We start from the raw sequence: 19,107 nt of genomic DNA, 5'->3' as shown, positions 1-19,107 counted from the left end.
TTTGGGTGATAGTACAGAGGCACACAAGGATGCATTTGTTCAGGGAACAGGAAGTTACCTGTTAGAACTCAAGTTTTTGTTACATGAAGGGGTGGTTTTATGGAGAAATGGGTCTTGGGAAGTGGGAACCTTGAGTATAAGCTAAGGATTTTGAACTTTATATTTAGTGGGAGTTCAATTTAGGAATCGGAATGAAATTATCTGAATTATGTTTTAGGAAGACAATCCTGGTGACCATGTGGCAGGGGCAGATTGGTAGGTAAGAGATTTGAGGCAAGAGAACAGAAGGCTGCTACAGATATCCAGCTGGTAGAGGATAAAGGTCTGAACAACAACACTGTTGGGGAAATAAAAAAGGAGGAATGCAAACAAGGTAAAGTGGGGGAGACAGAAAGGAGCTAAAAGTAACTCTGTGTTCATTTATTTTCGTTTATACATTTCTCCTTCTCTAACCCCCATCAGCTTTTTAAAAAATGAGTTATAAATCAGTGAATGTTTTTGGTACCAGAAACCTGACAATAGTTGGAGCCAATGGGAGTTTAGTTTTTCACATAGCAGAAGGGCTAGAGACAGGCAGTCATTAAGGACCCTTCTCCGTTTGGCTTCTTGTCCCCCCCTCCTTTACCTTCTCATCCTCCCCACTGCCTTTCACCCTCACAGTTACAAGTTTGGCCTCCAGGAATTGCATCTCCATTGTTGACAGGACAAAAGGCATATTCCTTTTTATCAGGAAAATAATATCTCTCCTAGAAGGTTCCATCCATTTTATTTTTGGCCACACCACGCAGCTTGTGGGATCTTAGTTCCCCGACCAGGGATTGAACCCGGGCCCCAACACTGAAAGCACGGAGTCCTAACCCCTGGACCGCCAGGGAATTCCCGAAGGTTCCATCCTTTAGATTCCCACTTATAGTGTACATTATTGGCTGAACTTAGGCACATGGCCCACTCCTTGCTGAAACAGAGTGTGGAAAAAGCTAATTTAAAAAAATCCTTTAATTGAAATGTAATATATCACAATGTAATAATGTATACAGAAAAGTATCATGTATTCCTTATACAGTTTACTGAATTTTCACAAACCAAACACAACTTTGTAACCAGCACCCAAAATCAAGAAACAGAAATTACCAGCACCGCAGAAGCCCTTGTGCTCCCCTCTGCTCTCTGCTCTCACCTCCCCCCACCAGGGGTAACCACTATCCTGACTTCTAACTCTATAGATTAATTTTGCCTGTTTCTGACTTTATGTAAATGGAATCAAAAGTGGTTATTCTTTTGTGTCTGGCTTCTTTTGCTTAATACTCTGTTAGTGTTAGTGAGATTCATCTATATTCTTGCTTGTGGCTGTAAATCTTTAATTCTCATTGCTGTCTAGTATTCCGTTAGTGAGCGGATGACAGTTGACTTATCCCATCTGTTATTGATAGGCATCAGCAGTGGTTTCAGGTTTGGCGCTATTATAAACAGTGCCGCTATAAACTTTCTAGTGTATATCTTTTGTTGAACATATTTATACATTTCTATTGTGTATATACTTAGTAGTGAAATTGCTGGTCTGGAGAGTACATGTGTGTTTAGTTTTAGTAAATACTGGTAGTTTTCTGAAATGGAGTGCTCCACATCCTCACCAATACTTGGAATTTTCCATAGTTTTAATTTTAGCTATCCTGGTAGATATGTGGTAGTATCTCATTATGGTTTTTATTTGTATTTGAGAAGGTGAATGTTTTAACCTGGCTGTATTGTCACCCTGCACGAAACTGGCATCTGGTGGAAAGGAAGAAGGGAGGATTGGATATCAGGTGATAGATAGTATTGATTGTTCAGCTCAAGCCAGTCATGATGCTAAGAGCTTCACATGTATTAATGTAGTACTCCTCACAAGCGCCCTACGAGGTGAGTGCTGTTGTTTTCCCCAATTAACTTATGAAGAAACAGAGGCGCAGAGGGACTATGTAACTTGCCCAAGGTCATATTGCCGGTAAACCGTGGTAGGAAGACTTGAGCCCAAGAAGCCTGGCTGCAGAGCCTGTGCTCTTAGCTACTGCATCTTATAGCCAGAAGAGTCTGCCACATAAGCTTGCGTATAACATTGTTATTTGTATTTGTCTTTTGTTTTGTTTTAGTCTTCATTCTCTAATAATAATGATAATTGTTAATGTTTATTGAGTATTTGCTGCATTGTAAGCAATTTGCATGTACATATTAACTCATTCAGTCCTTGTGGCATCCATATGAGGTGGGTGGTATTATTATTACCATCATTATTATTTTTATCACCCCCATTTTAGAGAGGGGGAAACAAGACTAGTGAGGTTGAGTAACTTGGTCGGTGTCATGAACATCGTGGTGGAGCTGGGATTTAAACTTAGGCAGCCTTACTCAGCAGCCCACAGGCTGAATCACAACACTCAAACTCCCAAGCAGAGTTAGATGTGACAGTTACTCAGTTTATGAGCTTCTGCAAATACATGTCTTTGAAATTGTTCATTACCTCCTGGCTCACCCTAAAATAACTGTTTCTAGTGTTATTCAAACTTACCTCACTTGTTTCTCCTAAGGCAATTTACAAGGAGATTGTCTGTAAGAGCTGAAAAGCACTTTTTTCATGGGTCAGAAGTGGATGGTAATGGAATAGCGGTAAAGTGGCTCTTCAAGTTTTTGAGCATGAGGGTCCCTCCTCTCCCTTAAGACTTTCTCTACCCCATCCCAGTATAAAGGTAAAACTTGCACATTATGAAAGAAAAATTTTGGAAAGTACAGGAAAATAGAAAAATGAAAATAAAAATCACCTAAAGTCTTACCACCCAGACCCACTCACTGTTAACTTTTGGTGTTTGTTCTTTAACAACTTGATTCTAAGGGTGTTTGTGTAAACATGCATACAAATTCAAAAGTATATGTAACTACGTGAAATCAAAATGAGTTCACAGTGTATGTGTTATTTTATAACCTGAGTTTTCCCATTAATAGTATGTCTTGAACCTCGTTACATACATTGTGGTTTATATAACGTATCCTCTAGTGGTGAACATTTGGGTTGTTAACCACTTTTTACTGTTATGAACGTCCTGTGATAAATCTGTGCGTATGCAGGGGGTGGGCCCCTCTTACTCCCACCTTGCCAAATACTATTATTAAATCTCTAAAATCTATGAGTAAAGTATTCCTGGTCTGATTTTTTTTTTTTCTTGTATATTAAAGAGAATCTTTTTGTTTTCCTGTAATCTTTGCCTATACATGACCTCAGTCTCCCCTGAGCATTTCATTCCTGGCATCTTTGAGATCTTGCAGTGACCCTATTGCACTAATGAGAATGAGTTTCTAGGAAACACCTGAAGTACTGACTGCTGTCACGTGAACAAAAAAATGCAGCTTACAATAATGCAGGTTATTGAATTGTATTATTTTCCATTGCTATTGTTCAAAATAATGCATCATTATTAATATTAATATTCTAATTAAGAGAACAGCTCTTGCTTATCACTGTTTCTAACATCAGACTTACTGATCCGTGTAGAGGGACTCTAGCTCAGACTTTTTAATGGTCCTCCATGATTTTTTAATGCTTATTTTTATTGCCGGTAGACAGTGATAAGTAGAGCAGAGTTGGATATCCCTAGTCAGCTCTGCCTGGCATTCTGTTATTGAGCAAAATGGGTTCACTAAACATTACCCTCTGCCCGAGAAGAGTGATGAGGAATCTGCACAGGCCTTCATGCAGACTCCAGATGCAGCCACACACTTCACACTTCACAGTACATAACCACATTTTAGGCACTGGGTGTATACTGGTGGTATAGATGACCACTGCCTCCAAGGGTCTTACAGTTTAGTGGACAGATCTCACAACACACCTGTGAGGTTGGCTGGGAAAGTATGGCTTCCTTCTTTTTACAGATGTGCAAACTGAAGGGAAGTGACTTAGTGAAGGTCATTCCACTGCTCGGTGACAGACCTGGGACCTACACCCCAGTCCTCTGACTCTAGGTCCAGTGCCTTTTCACAAATAAACAGGTGTCTCCTGTTTTTCAGAAAACAGTGTATTGTGTAAAATGTCAGGAATGTAAATTAAATGTGTTAGCTTTCTATAGATTATTGCTGGTGATTAGGGAATTATAGAAGTCTAAATATGTATTTTAACCCACATGTTCTGATGCGTTTTGGTTGCAGTCAGGTGACATGCAGTCTTTTGCACAGAAGCTCCAACTCCGGGTGCCTTCCGTGGAGTCTTTGTTTCGGAGTCCAATGAAGGAATCTCTATTCCGATCTTCCTCTAAAGAGTCTTTGGTACGAACGTCTTCTAGAGAGTCCCTGAATCGACTTGACCTGGACTCTTCTGCTGCCACCTTTGATCCACCCTCTGATATGGAGAGTGAGACCGAAGATTCACTAGGGAATTTAGACAGTCTCAGCAAAGAACATTTGATCCAGTGGTTGCGAAGAATGGAACAAAGGTTGAATGGCTACAAAGGAAAATGTTCTGAGGTAGGAGCATGACTTTTTTGTTGGTATGAAAAGTTCCTCCCCGTATTCTCTAATTCATATTACTCTCTGACCTTTATGCCTGTCGTTGGCTGAACTGTCGATTCCCTGGCTACGCTGGATACTGATGGTGGATAGTTTGTGGCAGTATCTAATTAAAGACCTTCAGTGGTACTGAGGCCCTTTGACAATACTCTTAGTAAAATTTTGGAGCAGATTGTTGCCCATTGCCTTTTGATTCTCACATGCTGTGCCCCTCTCTCCAGGGTTGCTTGGACACCCAGCTCAGAGTTCATTGTCTTTCCTCCTCACATCCCTTGCCTTGTTCATCTTCTAAGTTTGTGGCTCCAAAATGACCTCTTCTGCCAACCAGATTCCATTATTTCTGACCCTAGTTATGTGCACATTTGGTGCATTCTCATTGGACCTACATTTACAATTTGCCTCAAGTGAATCTTTTAACTGCTGGACCCCTTGATAATGTTTGGTCTAAGAGAGGAAGGAAGTGGTGCTGCTCCTTCGCTCCTTTCGTTCCTTTAGGAGCATGGCGCCTTCCCTTTGGGCTGATTGTATTAGTTGCCCTCGCTGTCCTGTGCAGTTAAAACGTTCTTCCTCCGGAAAGCCTTTCTGGACAAAGTTGCCCGTGGCTTCCTTTTTAAAAAAAAAAAAAACAAAAAACCCCCCAAACCCCATGGGCTTCTCTGGTGGCGCAGTGGTTAACAATCCGCCTGCCAGTGCAGGGGATGCTTGTTCGAGCCCTGCTCCAGGAAGATCCCACGTGCCACGGAGCAGCTGGGCCCGTGCGCCACAGCTACTGAGCCTGCGCTCTAGAGCCTGCGCTCCACAACTACTGAGCTCGCGTGTTACAACTACTGAAGCCCGCGCACCAAGAGCCTGTGCTCTGCAACAAGAGAAGCCACCGCGATGAGAAGCCCGCGCACCACAACGAAGAGTAGCCCCCACTCGCTGCAACTAGAGAAAGCCTGGGCACAGCAACGAAGACCCAACAGCCAGAAATAAATAAAAAATAAATAAAATTTAAAAAAGACCCCATAATGTTTTATTGTCTTAATGCTGATAAATCAGCATTGTAGTTAATTTTAATTAATGAATAATAAAGTTCAAGGTTAGAGTATAAAGTTAGCTATTACTTCTATTTCCAGTTTGGCTGTAATATGGGTAGTTTTACCCTGCAGCCAAAAACAACAAAAAAAAACTCCTAGATGAAATATCTTTTTTTTTTTTTTTTTTTTAGCAAGGAATCTCTTCTTTTTTTTTTTTTTTAATTTTTATTTATTTATTTATTTATTTATTTATTTATTTATTTATTTATGGCTGTGTTGGGTCTTCGTTTCTGTGCGAGGGCTTTCTCTAGTTGCTGCAAGTGGGGGCCACTCATTATCGCGGCCTCTCTTGTTGCGGAGCACAGGCTCCAGACGCGCAGGCTCAGTAATTGTGGCTCACGGGCCTAGTTGCTCCGCGGCATGTGGGATCCTCCCAGACCAGGGCTCGAACCCGTGTCCCCTGCATTGGCAGGCAGATTCTCAACCACTGCGCCACCAGGGAAGCCTTCTCTGCACTGGGACCAGCTCTCCTGCCGTGGCCTCTCATCCTCTGAAAACGTACTCTTGTGCCAAGTTCGTCTCCACCCCCTTCTTGATCAAGAGAACCTCTCCACTGCTGAGCTGATCACTGTCTACAGCGATGCTGAAACAGCAGGAGACACTGACAGATGAGAGCCACAGCAGCTTGGCAGCCCCGAGTCCCCCGACCACCTCACTTATTCCTAGCCGCACCTTCCAAACCAGTGCCATTTCAAGGGACATTGACACTGAAAGCAAGTTCATTGGAGCTGGGGCTGCCACAGTAGGGGTGGCTGGCTCTGGGGCTGGGATTGGGACTGTGTTTGGGAGCCTCATCGTTGGTTATGCCAGGAACCCTTCTCTGAAGCAACAGCTTTTCTTCTGCGCCATTCTGGGCTTCTGCACTCTCGGAAGCCATGGGGCTCTTTTGCCTGATGTTGGCCTTTCTCATCCTCTTCGCCATGTGAAGGAGCCGTCCCCACCTCCCATAGTTCTTTCTCCTTTGTCTCATCTGCCCTGTATGTTCCTTTTCCTGTACCTCCCCAGGCAGCCTGGGGAAAGTGATTGGCTCAGTGTTTGACAGAGGGAAGACAAATGAATACTGTATTAATAAGAAAAAAAAAAGTACAAAGTGCTGACAAAATAGGAAGGAATTACTAGGTTAAAATCTGTTGGCTAGCTGGAACCCAGAGATGTACACAGGGCATTAAGGCCATGTATCTCATAAGGCACATGCGGAATCAGGCAACTTTTCTCTTTAAATTTTAAAAAAAAATTTTATTTTTTATTTCTATCAAAGTTAATAATGGTCCTGAATTTTTTTGTTTAGATTTATGTTATTTTCACTAACCCATGGCTTTTAAGTTTGAAGCTCGGGCAGCCGTATAGTTAGTATTTAAATGTACAAGACACTGTGCATTTTATGTTTATCGTGTCATTTAATTTTGCACCATCTCTGTGAAGTAGATATTTATTAGCTCTGTTTTGCAGAGTAGAGATTAAAGACTCATAGAGAGTTACTCATAGAGATTAAGTAACTTGCTTATAGTCACACAGGTAGCAGTTGACAGACTGCATGGATTCTAGGTCTTCCTGGTTGTTTCCGCTATTCTGTACTACCTCAGGTAAAGCTGTGAGGCTTTTTAGGGATGAAAAGAGCCCATCATCTTTGTCTCCACCTTTCCTTGCTACTGTAGGTACCTAGGATGGTAGTGCTGTAAGTGCCATCTGATTGTTGTGTTACTCTTCCACTCCCACTCCTCCCCCCACCCCTCACCCCGACGTTGAGTACCGGTTTCCTAACTGGTCTTAAGTAATAAGAAGGGGAGGATCCTGGTTTAAGGCCGAATTTTGTTTTTTTACATCCTTATCCCTATCACTGGACTCGCCTTCCATTGCTGCCTGCCTCTTGACTCAAGACATCAGTAGACACATTCGAGGGCACACAGCAGCCTTCCAAGGAAAATGGCAAGGCCAGAATCGGGAGTGCTTTCTCCTGAAGCTGCAACCTGTCTCTTCAGAGCCCACTAGCACCTCTAAAGTGGGTCCAAATAATGCGGTGGAGCCATGTGCTTAGCCTTCCGATGAGAAATGCTATATAATTTATAGGTTTAAAGGTTTATTACTTTGTAGTTTCATCAAGTTTTGCTAGAATGTTTAAATATCATTTTTAGGTTAAATATCTCTTTAGGACCTGACATAGCAGTTTTCCTCTGTTGGTTGTGCGTTGCTTCCCTTCAGATTTTCATAGAGCTGCAGTCACAGGTCCTACACCAGAGGAACTTTTAGAGATCAGTTACATGGTCTGTTACGGCCCAAAGCAAAAAATCAGCTGAGGAGCTAGTCAAAACACACATTGTTGTCTCTCTGCCCTCCCTCTGCTTCTCATTCAGTTAGTTTGGGGTGGGGCCCAAGAATTTCTGTTTCTAGCAGGCTCCCAGGTGATGTTTTTGCTAATGGTATTGATCTGTGACCACAGTTTGAGTAGCCTTTAAGCAAGTTGTCTCTAATCCCCACCTATAAATTAGGTACTGAAATTTAAAGAGGTGTGTGTGTAAGGTGAAATCAAATGGAGATTTAATATCTTTCTTTATAGAGTCATTACATTTTATTTTTTAGAAATATATTTCCTGTGTTATTTAGTTTCAACTGCATATACATCTAATTGGGTTGAATTGTCTATAAAAGGATTGCTTTGATTTATTTTCTGACTTTCATAATGAGATGTTTTAGCAGAGTTTAGAATAATTAATTGCATTTATGTAGGAATGACTGATGTTATTAGTGACTTTTTCTTTATTTTAGCTTGTTACAGCTTATCAGACTCTTCAGAGAGAGAAGAAAAAGCTACAAGTAAGTGATTTGTTGGCTGTTATATTGATTCATATATAATTTTAAAAATAGAAAGGATCTTTTAATAAGATAGTTCTAACGCTCACTTTTAATAATTCTTCATGTGACCAAAGTATTTAAGCTGTTTTCCCATTGGGGATTTTGACAAAGAGAATGAGTGAGAAATCTCAGATATTTAACCTCTGGTAGGGATGGGCTTCCTTGAGTTCTGGATCCCTGCAGTGTCTAAGAGGTTTGGATTTAAGGCATGTTTGCCTCTTTCAAGCATCTTTCCTGGTGTGCCAGTGTGCAGGCTGCATCTTTGTTTTAGTGGTAAAGAGATGTACAACTTCGAAGCTTTCCCTTCTACTTTTTAAAAACCTGCAGAGGTCTCTGTTTCTTATTATATCAGGGTCCAAAAATAAGCATCCTCTCTACTTCCTGAGGCTGCTGCTTGTAAAGCCCTTGGTTAAGTGTGTGGAGAGAAGAAGCTATTATAGCTCTTCTGGTGACTCACCTCCACACCTCTATGTCATCCTGTTCATGACTGGAAATTTCCCAACAGGCATCTCAGGTGATAATTTGCATGTCAGAGCTAAGGGGAAATACCCACTCCAGTTCACATGGTGCTGTGTTATTTATAAAATGCAGATAGTCTTATTTTTTACAGTAAAAGTCATTTAAAACAGTTTAGCATCTTGTCCCATTTAAAGACACTAATTATGCAACCAGAAAGTTATTTGTAAAGTGAGATTTGGTAAAATTAATTTCCCCGTGTACATTATTTTAAAATACCGAATCTGCCATAAATATTAGTCTCCTTTGAGTACAACATTAAATTTTCTGGCTTTGGTCTGGAATATAATCAACTGAGAATGATAACACCAGTTACTTATTGCTGATTCAGTGTTCTAATTGTCCATAACAAGTGTGAAAATTAGATTATTACAAATAAAGTTTTTAGTTTAATATTTTCTTAAACATGTGGTCTATAGAAATTGGGGGTAGTTCCCATTTAATCCATTGTACTATTAATATTCCATAAATTCATTCTCAAAAGGTCATTTTATTCCTAAATTCTTTGAGTACCTTGCTTGTGTTTCTATGAATTGTCTTATGGATTTTTATTTCGAGATGTACATAATTCTACCACTAGGTGGCAGTAGAGAGTTTTGGTTGCATAGTTGCAAAAGTAAAGGGTGTTGGAGATAAAATTCAATGATTTGTGATCTTTTAAACTTACTTTTCACTACTATGTCATGTGGTTGTTTGAACCAGCTTCTTTTTCCTTTTAAATTAAAGGGTATATTAAGTCAGAGTCAGGATAAAGCACTTCGGAGGATTGGAGAGTTAAGAGAGGTAAGTTGTGACTTGTACTTTGAGAAGAGTAACTCAATCTCTCATATTTATCAGAACTATTGTATGTATTCGGATAGTTTCATATCTACTACATTAGTTACAGTGAAAATTAACCAGTCTAAGCTACAAGAACAGGGATCAATTCTTTTAGTTTTCATTTGTGTGGTTTCCCTAACATCTGTTGGTGGAATTACAGGCAGACCTAGTTTTTTTTTTAACATCTTTATTGGTGTATAATTGCTTTACAGTGTTGTGTTAGTTTCTGCTGTATAACAAAGTGAATCAGCTACATGCATACGTATATCCCCATATCTCCTCCCTCTTGCGTCTCCCTCCCACCCTCCTTATCCCACCCCTCTAGGTGGTCGCAAAGCACCGAGCTGATCTCCCTGTGCCATGCAACTGCTTCCCACTAGCTATCTATTTTACATTTACACATAGTGTATATATGTCAATGCTACTCTCTTACTTTGTCCCAGCTTACCCTTCCCCCTCCTCGTGTCCTCAAGTCCATTCTCTACGTCTGTGTCTTTATTCCTGTCCTGCCCCTAGGTTCATCAGAATCATTTTTTTTTTAGATTCCATATATATGCTAGCATACGGTATTTGTTTTTCTCTTTCTGACTTACTTCACTCTGTATGACAGACTCTAGGTCCATCCACCTCACTACAAATAACTCAATTTTGTTTCTTTTTATGGCTGAGTAATATTCCATTGTATATATATATATATATATATATGCCACCTCTTCTTTATCCATTCATCTCTTGATGGACACTTAGGTTGCTTCCATGTCCTGGCTATTGTAAATAGTGCTGCAGTGAACATTGTGGTAGATGATTCTTTTTGAATTATGGTTTTCTCAGGGTATATGCCCAGTAGTGGGATTGCTGGGTTGTATGGTAGTTCTATTTGTAGTTTTTTAAGGAACCTCCATACTGTTCTCCATAGTGGCTGTACCAATTTACATTCCTACCAACAGTGCAAGAGGGTTCCCTTTTCTCCACACCCTCTCCAGCATTTATTGTTTGTAGATTTTTTGATGATGGCCATTCTGACCGGTGTGAGGTGATACCTCATTGTAGTTTTAATTTGCATTCCTCTAATGATTAGTGATGTTGAGCATCTTTTCACGTGTTTGTTGGCAATCTGTATATCTTCCTTGGAGAAATGTCTATTTAGGCCTTCTACCCATTTTTGGATTGGGTTGTTTGTTTTTTTGATATTGAGCTGCATAAGCTGCTTGTAAATTTTGGAGATGAATCCTTTGTCAGTTGCTTCATTTGCAAATATTTTCTCCCATTCTGAGGGTTGTCTTTTTGTCTTGTTTATGGTTTCCTTTGCTGTGCAAAAGGTTTTTAAGTTTCATTAGGTCCCATTTGTTTATTTTTGTTTTTATTTCCATTTCTCTGGGAGGTGGGTCAAAAAGGATTTTGCTGTGATTTATGTCAGAGTGTTCTGCCTATGTTTTCCTCTAAGAGTTTTATAGTGTCTGGCCTTACATTTAGGTCTTTAATCTATTTTGAGTTTATTTTTGTGTATGGTGTTAGGCAGTGTTCTAATTTCATTCTTTTACATGTAGCTGTCCAGTTTTCCCAGCACCACTTATTGAAGAGGCTGACTTTTCTCCATTGTATACTCTTGCCTCCTTTATCAAAGATAAGGTGACCATATGTGTGTGGGTTTATCTCTGGGCTTTCTATCCTGTTCCATTGATGTATATTTCTGTTTTTGTGCCAGTACCATACTGTCTTGATTACTGTAGATTTGTAGTGTAGTCTGAAGTCAGGGAGCCTGATTCCTCCAGCTCCGTTTTTGTTTCTCAAGATTGCTTTCTCTATTCGGGGTCTTTTATGGTTCCATACAAATTGTGAAATGTTTTGTTCTAGTTCTGTGAAAAATGCCATTGCTAGTTTGATAGAGATTGCATTGAATCTGTAGATTGCTTTGGGTAGTAAAGTCATTTTCACAATGTTGATTCTGTCAATCCAAGAACATGGTATATCTCTCCATCTGTTTGTATCATCTTTAATTTCTTTCATCAGTGTCTTATAGTTTTCTGCATACAGGTCTTTTGTTTCCTGAGGTAGGTTTATTCCTAGGTATTTTATTCTTTTTGTTGCAGTGGTAAATGGGAGTGTTTCCTTAATTTCTCTTTCAGATTTTTCATCATTAGTGTATAGGAACGTAAGAGATTTCTGTGCATTAATTTGTATCCTGCTACTCTACCAAATTCATTGATTAGCTCTAGTAGTTTTCTCGTAGCATCTTTAGGATTCCCTGTGTATAGTATCATGTCATCTGCAAAGAGTGACAGTTTTACTTCTTCTTTTCCAATTTGTATTTCTTTTATTTCTTTTTCTTCTCTGATTGCTGTGGCTAAAACTTCCAAAACTATGTTGAATAATAGCAGTGAGAGTGGGCAGCCGTGTCTTGTTCCTGATCTTAGAGGAAATGGTTTCAGTTTTTCACCATTGAGAACGACGTTGGCTATGGGTTTGTCATGTATGGCCTTTATTATGTGGAGGTAGGTTACCTCTGTGCCTACTTTCTGGAGAGTTTTTATCATAAATGGGTGTTGAATTTGTCAAAATCTTTTTCTGCATCTATTGAGATTATCATATGGTTTTTATCCTTGAATTTGTTAATATGATGTATCGTATTCATTGATTTGCGTGTATTGAGGAATCCTTACATTCCTGGGATAAACCCCGCTTGATCATGGTGTATGATCCTTTTAATGTGTTGTTGGATTCTGTTTGATAGTATTTTGTTGAGGATTTTTGCATCTTTGTTCATCAGAGATATTGGCCTGTAGTTTTCTTTTTTTGTGACATCTTTGTCTGGTTTTGGTATCAGGGTGATGGCGGCCTCATAGAATGAGTTTTGGAGTGTTCCTCCCTCTGCTATATTTTGGAAGAGTTTGAGAAGGATAGGTACTAGCTCTTCTCTAAAGGTTTGATAGAATTCTCCTGTGAAGCCATCTGGTCCTGGGCTTTGTTTGTTGGAAGATTTTTAATCACAGTCTCAATTTCAGTGCTTGTGATTGGTCTGTTTATATTTTCTATTTCTTCCTGGTTCAGTCTTGGAATGTTGTGCTTTTCTAAGAATTTTGTCCATTTCTTACAGGTTGTCCATTTTATTGGCATAGAGTTGCTTGTAGTAATCTCTCATGATCCTTTGTATTTCTGCAGTGTCAGTTGTTACTTCTCCTTTTTCATTTCTAATTCTGTTGATTTGAGTCTTCTCCCTTTTTTTCTTGATGAGTCTGCCTAATGGTTTATCAATTTTGTTTATCTTCTCAAAGAACCAGCTTTTAGTTTTCTTTATCTTTGCTATTGTTTCTTTCATTTCTTTTTCATTTATTTCTAATCCGATCTTTATGATTTCTTTCCTTCTGCTAACTTTGGCGGTTTTTTTTGTTCTTCTTTCTCTGATTGCTTTAGGTGTAAGGTTAGGTGGTTTATTTGAGACTTGTTTCTTTAAGTAGGATTGTATTGCTATAAACTTCCCTCTTAGAACTGCTTTTGCTGCATCCCATAGTTTTTGGGTCGTTGTGTTTTCATTGTCATTTGTTTCTAGGTATTTTTTGACTTTCTCTTTGATTTCTTCAGTGATCTCTTGCTTATCTAGTAGCATATTGTTTAGCCTCCACGTGTTTGTATTTTTTACAGTTTTTTTCCTGTAATTGATGTCTAGTCTCATAGTGTTGTGGTCGGAAAAGATACTTGATACGATTTCAGTTTTCTTAAATTTACCAAGGCTTGAATTGTGACCCAGGATATGGTTTATCCTGGAGAATGTTCCATGAGCACTTGAGAAGAAAGTGTATTCTATTGTTTTCAGATGGAATGTCCTATAAATATCAATTAAGTCCATCGTGTTTAATGTGTCATTGAAAGCTTGTGTTTCCTTATTTATTTTCATTTTGGATGATCTGTCCATTGGTGAAAGTGAGGTGTTAAAGTCCCCTACTATGGTTGTGTTACTGTCAATTTCCCCTTGTATGGCTGTTAGCATTTGCCTTATGTATTGAGGTGCTCCTATGCTGGGTGCATAAATATTTATAATTGTTATATCTTCTTCTTGGATTGATCCCTTGATCATTATGTAGTGTTCTTCTTTGTCTCTTGTAACAGTCTTTATTTTAAAGTCTATTTTGTCTGATATGAGAATTGCTACTCCATCTTTCTTTTGATTTCCATTTGCATGGAATATCTTTTTCCATCCTCTCACTTTCAGTCTGTATGTGTCCCTAGGTCTGAAGTGGATCTCTTGTAGACAGCATATATACGGGTCTTGTTTTTGTATCCATCCAGCCAGTCTATGTCTTTTGGTTGGAGCATTTAATCCATTTACATTTAAGGTAGTTATCGATATGTATGTTCCTATTACCATTTTCTTAATTGTTTTGGGGTTTTTTTTGGGTCTTTTCCTTCTCTTATGTTTCCTGCCTAGAGAATTTCCTTTAGTGTTTGTTGTAAAGCTGGCTTGGTGGTGCTGAATTCTCTTAACTTTTGCTTATGTGTAAAGGCTTTAATTTCTCTGTCAAATCTGAATGAGATCCTTGCTGGGTAGAGTAATCTTGGTTGTAGGTTTTTCCCTTTCATCACTTTAAATATGTCCTGCCACTCCCTTCTGGCTTGCAGAGTTTCTGCTGAAAGATCAGCTGTTAACCTTATGGGGATTCCCTTGTATGTTATTTGTTGCTTTTCCCTTGCTGCTTTCAATATTTTTTCTTTGTATTTAATTTTTGATAGTTTGATTAATATGTGTCTCAGCATGTTTCTCTTTGAGTTTATCCTGTATGGTACTCTCTGCGCTTCCTGGACTTGATTGACTATTTCATTTCCCATGTTAGGGAAGTTTTCGACTATAATGTCTTCAAATATTTTCTCAGACACTTTCTTTTTCTCTTCTTCTTCTGGGACCCCTATAATTCGAATGTTGGTGCGTTTAATGTTGTCCCAGAGTCTCTCAGACTGTCCTCAATTCTTTTCATTCTTTTTTCTTTATTCTGTTCCCTGGCAGTTATTTCCACAATTTTATCTTCCAGCTCACTTATGCATTCTTCTGCCTCAGTTATTCTGTTACTGATTCCTTCTAGAGTATTTTTAATTTCAGTAATTGTGTTGTTCATCACTGTTTGTTTGCGCTTTAGTTCGTCTAGATCCTTGTTAAATGTTTCTTGTATTTTCTCCATTCTGTTTCCGAGATTTTGGATCATCTTTACTATCATTAATTACTCTGAATTCTTTTTCATGCAGGTTGCCTTTTTCGTCTTCATTTATTTGGTCTTGTAGGTTTTTACCTTGCTCCTTCGTCTCTAACAACTTTTTTTGTCTTTTTTTTTTTTTTTGATGGCTGGTGCTGTATTCCTGTCTTACTGGTTGTTTGGCCTGAGACATCCAGCACTGGCGTTTGCAGGCAGTCGGATAGAGCTGGGTCTTGGTGCTGAGATGAGGACCTCTGGGAGGCCTCACTCTGATTGATATTCCCTGGGGTCTGAGGTTCTCTGTTAGTCCAGGGGTATGGACTCAGACCTCCCACCACAGGAGCTGGGGCCGACCTCCAGCCTGGGAACCAAGATCCCACAAGCTTCGTGGCACGGTAAAAAAAAAAAAAAAAAAAAAAAGAAAGAAAGAAAAAAAGGAGCAGTACAATATCAAAGAATAGAAGACAAAATAAAATTAGAAAGATAAAAAATATAAGAGGAAAAATAAAACTATACTTGAAACAACTGCAACAAGGTAAAGTAAAACCACAACAGAACGAAGAAAAAAAAGGGGGGGGTGACAAGCCAAAAGGAGATATCACCGGTCGCTGGGGGTTCCTCCTGTCCCCGTAGGTGTCTGTGGTCCCCAACCGGTGCCTGGTCAGTGCCCCAGTTGTGAGGAGACGCGAATTCTGTGTCCTCCTAGTATGCCGTCTTGAGTCCACCCCACCGGACCTAGTTTTATTGCACTTCACTTTATTACGCTTCAGAGATCCTGACTTTTTACAAATTGAGGGTTTGTGGCAACCTTGCGTTGTCAGATGATGATTAGTATCTTTTAGCAATAAAATATTTTTTAAATTAAGGTTAGTTAGTACATTTCTTAAAAAGCAGAATGCTGTTGCACACTTAGTAGATTATAGTGTAAACATAACTTTTATATGCACTGGGAAACGAAAAAATTTGTGTGACTTGCTTTATTGCAATACTTACTTTATTGTGTTGGTCTGGAACTGAATCCACAGTATTTCCAAGGTGTGCCTGTAATGATCCAAGAATGTCTTATTTAGCTATAGAGTATCATTTGCCTGCATAAACAGTCAGTGGCAACTTCTAAGGCTAACTTGTCCCTTCTGTTAGGTATTTCAGGATCTTTTTGTTTTTCCTAACCAACAGTCTTTTTGGTGAAGTAAAATGAAAATTATGTTCATTGTAATTTGGGGGTGGTTAACAGACTCTTGCAGCTATAGTGGGGGTAGGGATAGACGTGGTGAGAAATGGTCAAGTTGCTATCTACTTTGAGGGTTTGCTGATGATTGGACATGGGGGAAAAGAGAGGAGTCAAAACTGACCCCAAGAATTTGGGCTTGAGTGATGGCGAATGGTGGCATCGTTTGCTGAGACAGGGTATAGTGGGAGAAGATTAGGTTTGTTGGGAGAAAAATCAGGGTTTGATTTTGCCTGGCTTCAGTGTTTGGAAGTACTATCACATGGAAGAAGGATTAGATTTGTTCTTAGTGACCCCAAAGGTCTAATCAGAACTTCCTGAAAGTGGAAGGTAACCCCAGATAGTAGGGTCTAGTTCTGGAGCTAGTGAAATCTCTATCATGGTGGTGTTGGACAGCTGGCTAACTAGCCTGTGGGCTGTAGTCAGGATATAAGTTGACAGTTCTTAAGTTCCTTTATAACTGTGGTCTTTATTGTTTATGGAGTACTTATTGGTTGAATAGTCTAATGTAGCAGGAGGAGGGAGAAGGGGACATGATTAAAAGATGTTTCTGGGGAATTCCTTGGTGGTCTAGTGGTTAGGATTCAGCGCTCTCACTACCATGGCCTGGGTTCAATTCCTGGTCGGGGAACTGAGATCCTGCAAGTCATGAGGCAAGGCCAAAAAAAAAAAAAAAAAGATGCTTTTATTGTATCCAAGGACTTCTTAACCTAAGATGAGGAGATGAAAACATTCAAAACCGGAAAATCATAATATAAATTGAGAAGTTTTTGTGGGCTGGTAGGGATGCCATGTAACAGAGTCTAGTGTGGTAGAATGTAGGAAATTATTTGGAAGAAATGAATTTTAAAGAAAGTAAAGGACTGCATTGCTATTAAGGAGATGTGCAGCTGGTCCTTACTAAAGAATTGGCCTGCGCAGAGTCATGGGTGGGGGGACAGTGCTTTCCAGACTTTTGGATTTCAGGGACTGAGAAATTACCTTCCAGTTCCTTCCAGAAATGGGGGAAAGGAGACTTGTCATAGGGCTACTTTTATTTTTTTCAAGTGAGGACATTGACAATAAGGAACCAGATTCTTTTATTGTCATTATTTCATGCAAGAAAGTTTTTTTTTTTAAATAATAAAAAGAATTAGGAAGGACACAGTCTCAGAATAAAGTACAGTTGTTTAGTGAAAGAAATTTAGATCTAAGAAAAACATGTCTTGATCTGAAGACCAGCACTTGGAGACTCCTACTGCCAGGGGAGATCAAGCCAGGAGTCCGTAGTGAGAGGAACAGTAAATGTGCTGAGATCTTGGGACCATGTGGGTGTGGGGGAGAGTAGAGGACAGTTAGTACCTCAGTGTTTTGAGAATTAGTAAATTTGAAACAATTCACGAAGAAGGCGTTGCTTATAAGTCCTTGAAAGTAGTGTTTGAGGAAAGTTTTTTAGCAAATGTGTGAGGGATGGATTAAATCAGAGGTAGACTTGAGGTAAGAATTCTCTCTAGAAGGCTACTGAAGGAAATTAATCATCAAGATTATTAGAGATTGGGATTATGGTTTTGGATGTGGAAAAAGGACCTAAACATTGTAGAGAAAGTAATGAAAGAATTTGGTTATGTGCAGAGGTCAACAAAAGGTAAGTAAAATGTGACTTTGAATATTTTGAGCTTAGAGAATTAGAAAAGTAGGAATCCCAGAAAAATTGTGGGGTTTTGATGGGATATCCACTATGTTCCAGGTGTTAATCTGCAACATTCTAATGGAGCAAGTGTAAGGGAGAAGCTCTGAGGACACAGAACTGAGCCCAGAGGGATATTTGCCGAGAGAATCAGTGAAGGGCACAGTGGAAACTCTGAGAGACAGGAATATAGGTAGGAGCCCTGAAGCCGCAGAAAGCAGGTACCTCAGTTGAGGAGGTGATTATTAGTGACTGGTGTAGTGGAGAGGTAAAGGCCATTGGATTTAGTTAGGGAGGCTCATTAATGACTTAAGGAAAGCAGCATGTCAGGAAGTTGAAATTTCACTGTTTGGTGATCAACTAGGTCAACCTTTTCATTTGAGGAGGCTTCTGATTTTGACTGTTGATCACTTTCATGTATTGGGAGGAGGAAGGTTCTATTGATTATCTATTTAGTATATAACAATTCTGTTTTAGATCAAGTGAATATAAGGTAGCACAAGCAGTACAGATGTCTTAAAGTAGGATAAAATTTTACCTTTATCTTAAGTAACTAATTTTTTTAATCCTCTCTACATAATTATCAATTCAGCAGTGATTACAGATCTATAAGTATACTTTTTCTTCTTGGATTTTCATATTCTTTAAGGAACAGAATTATTTGTTGGGGTAAGTACTAGTGTTTTAAATGCTGATTATTCTTTAATTATTGTTGCTCTTACCTTACCTTAAGAGTAATGCAAATCTGGATTGATGAGTTTTTAAACTTTGAAAATTTCAGGTTTGTATTTTTTGTTTTATACTGAAAACTGCTTATGAATCGTTTACGTTTTAGGAGCTCCAGATGGACCAGCAAGCAAAAAAACATCTCCAAGAGGAGTTTGATGCATCTTTAGAGGAAAAAGATCAGTATATCAGTGTCCTTCAGACTCAGGTAAAAAAAGAAGTGTGGAATTTTTGGATAAAGAAAAATAAAGGGGTTTTGATGGAATATCTAATAGGTTCCAGATGTTTAAAAAATGGCCTTTTAAAACATTTATTTATTTATTTGGCTGCATCGAGTCTTAGTTGCAGCACACGGGATCTTCATTGCAGCACGCAGGATCTTTCGTTGTGGCGTGCGAGCTTCTCTCTAGTTGTGGCTCGTTGGCTTCAGAGCGTGCGGGCTTAGTTGCCCTGCGGCACGTGGGATCTTAGTTCCCTTACCAGGGATCGAACCCGCATCCCCTGCATTGG

General features: G+C 39.3%; 1 protein-coding gene and 1 pseudogene across 4 annotated transcripts in view; both read left to right on the top strand.

Annotated features, from left to right (window-relative positions):
• Positions 1–19,107, top strand: part of GOLGA4 (golgin A4) — a 111,778-nt gene that overhangs the window by 34,711 nt on the left and 57,960 nt on the right. For all 4 annotated transcript variants that reach the window (XM_068559248.1, XM_068559247.1, XM_068559246.1 and 1 more), the window contains 4 exons: positions 4,177–4,491; positions 8,376–8,423; positions 9,705–9,761; positions 18,707–18,805. In XM_068559248.1, the coding sequence (XP_068415349.1) occupies positions 4,177–4,491; positions 8,376–8,423; positions 9,705–9,761; positions 18,707–18,805 (519 nt within the window). The remainder of the gene's footprint in view (positions 1–4,176; positions 4,492–8,375; positions 8,424–9,704; positions 9,762–18,706; positions 18,806–19,107) is intronic.
• On the top strand, positions 4,500–6,539 carry LOC137773250 (ATP synthase F(0) complex subunit C2, mitochondrial pseudogene; annotated as a pseudogene).

Source organism: Eschrichtius robustus, chromosome 12, assembly GCF_028021215.1.
Source record: "Eschrichtius robustus isolate mEscRob2 chromosome 12, mEscRob2.pri, whole genome shotgun sequence".
NCBI lineage: Eukaryota > Metazoa > Chordata > Mammalia > Artiodactyla > Eschrichtiidae > Eschrichtius > Eschrichtius robustus.
This window is presented reverse-complemented; position numbering and strand designations above follow the sequence as displayed.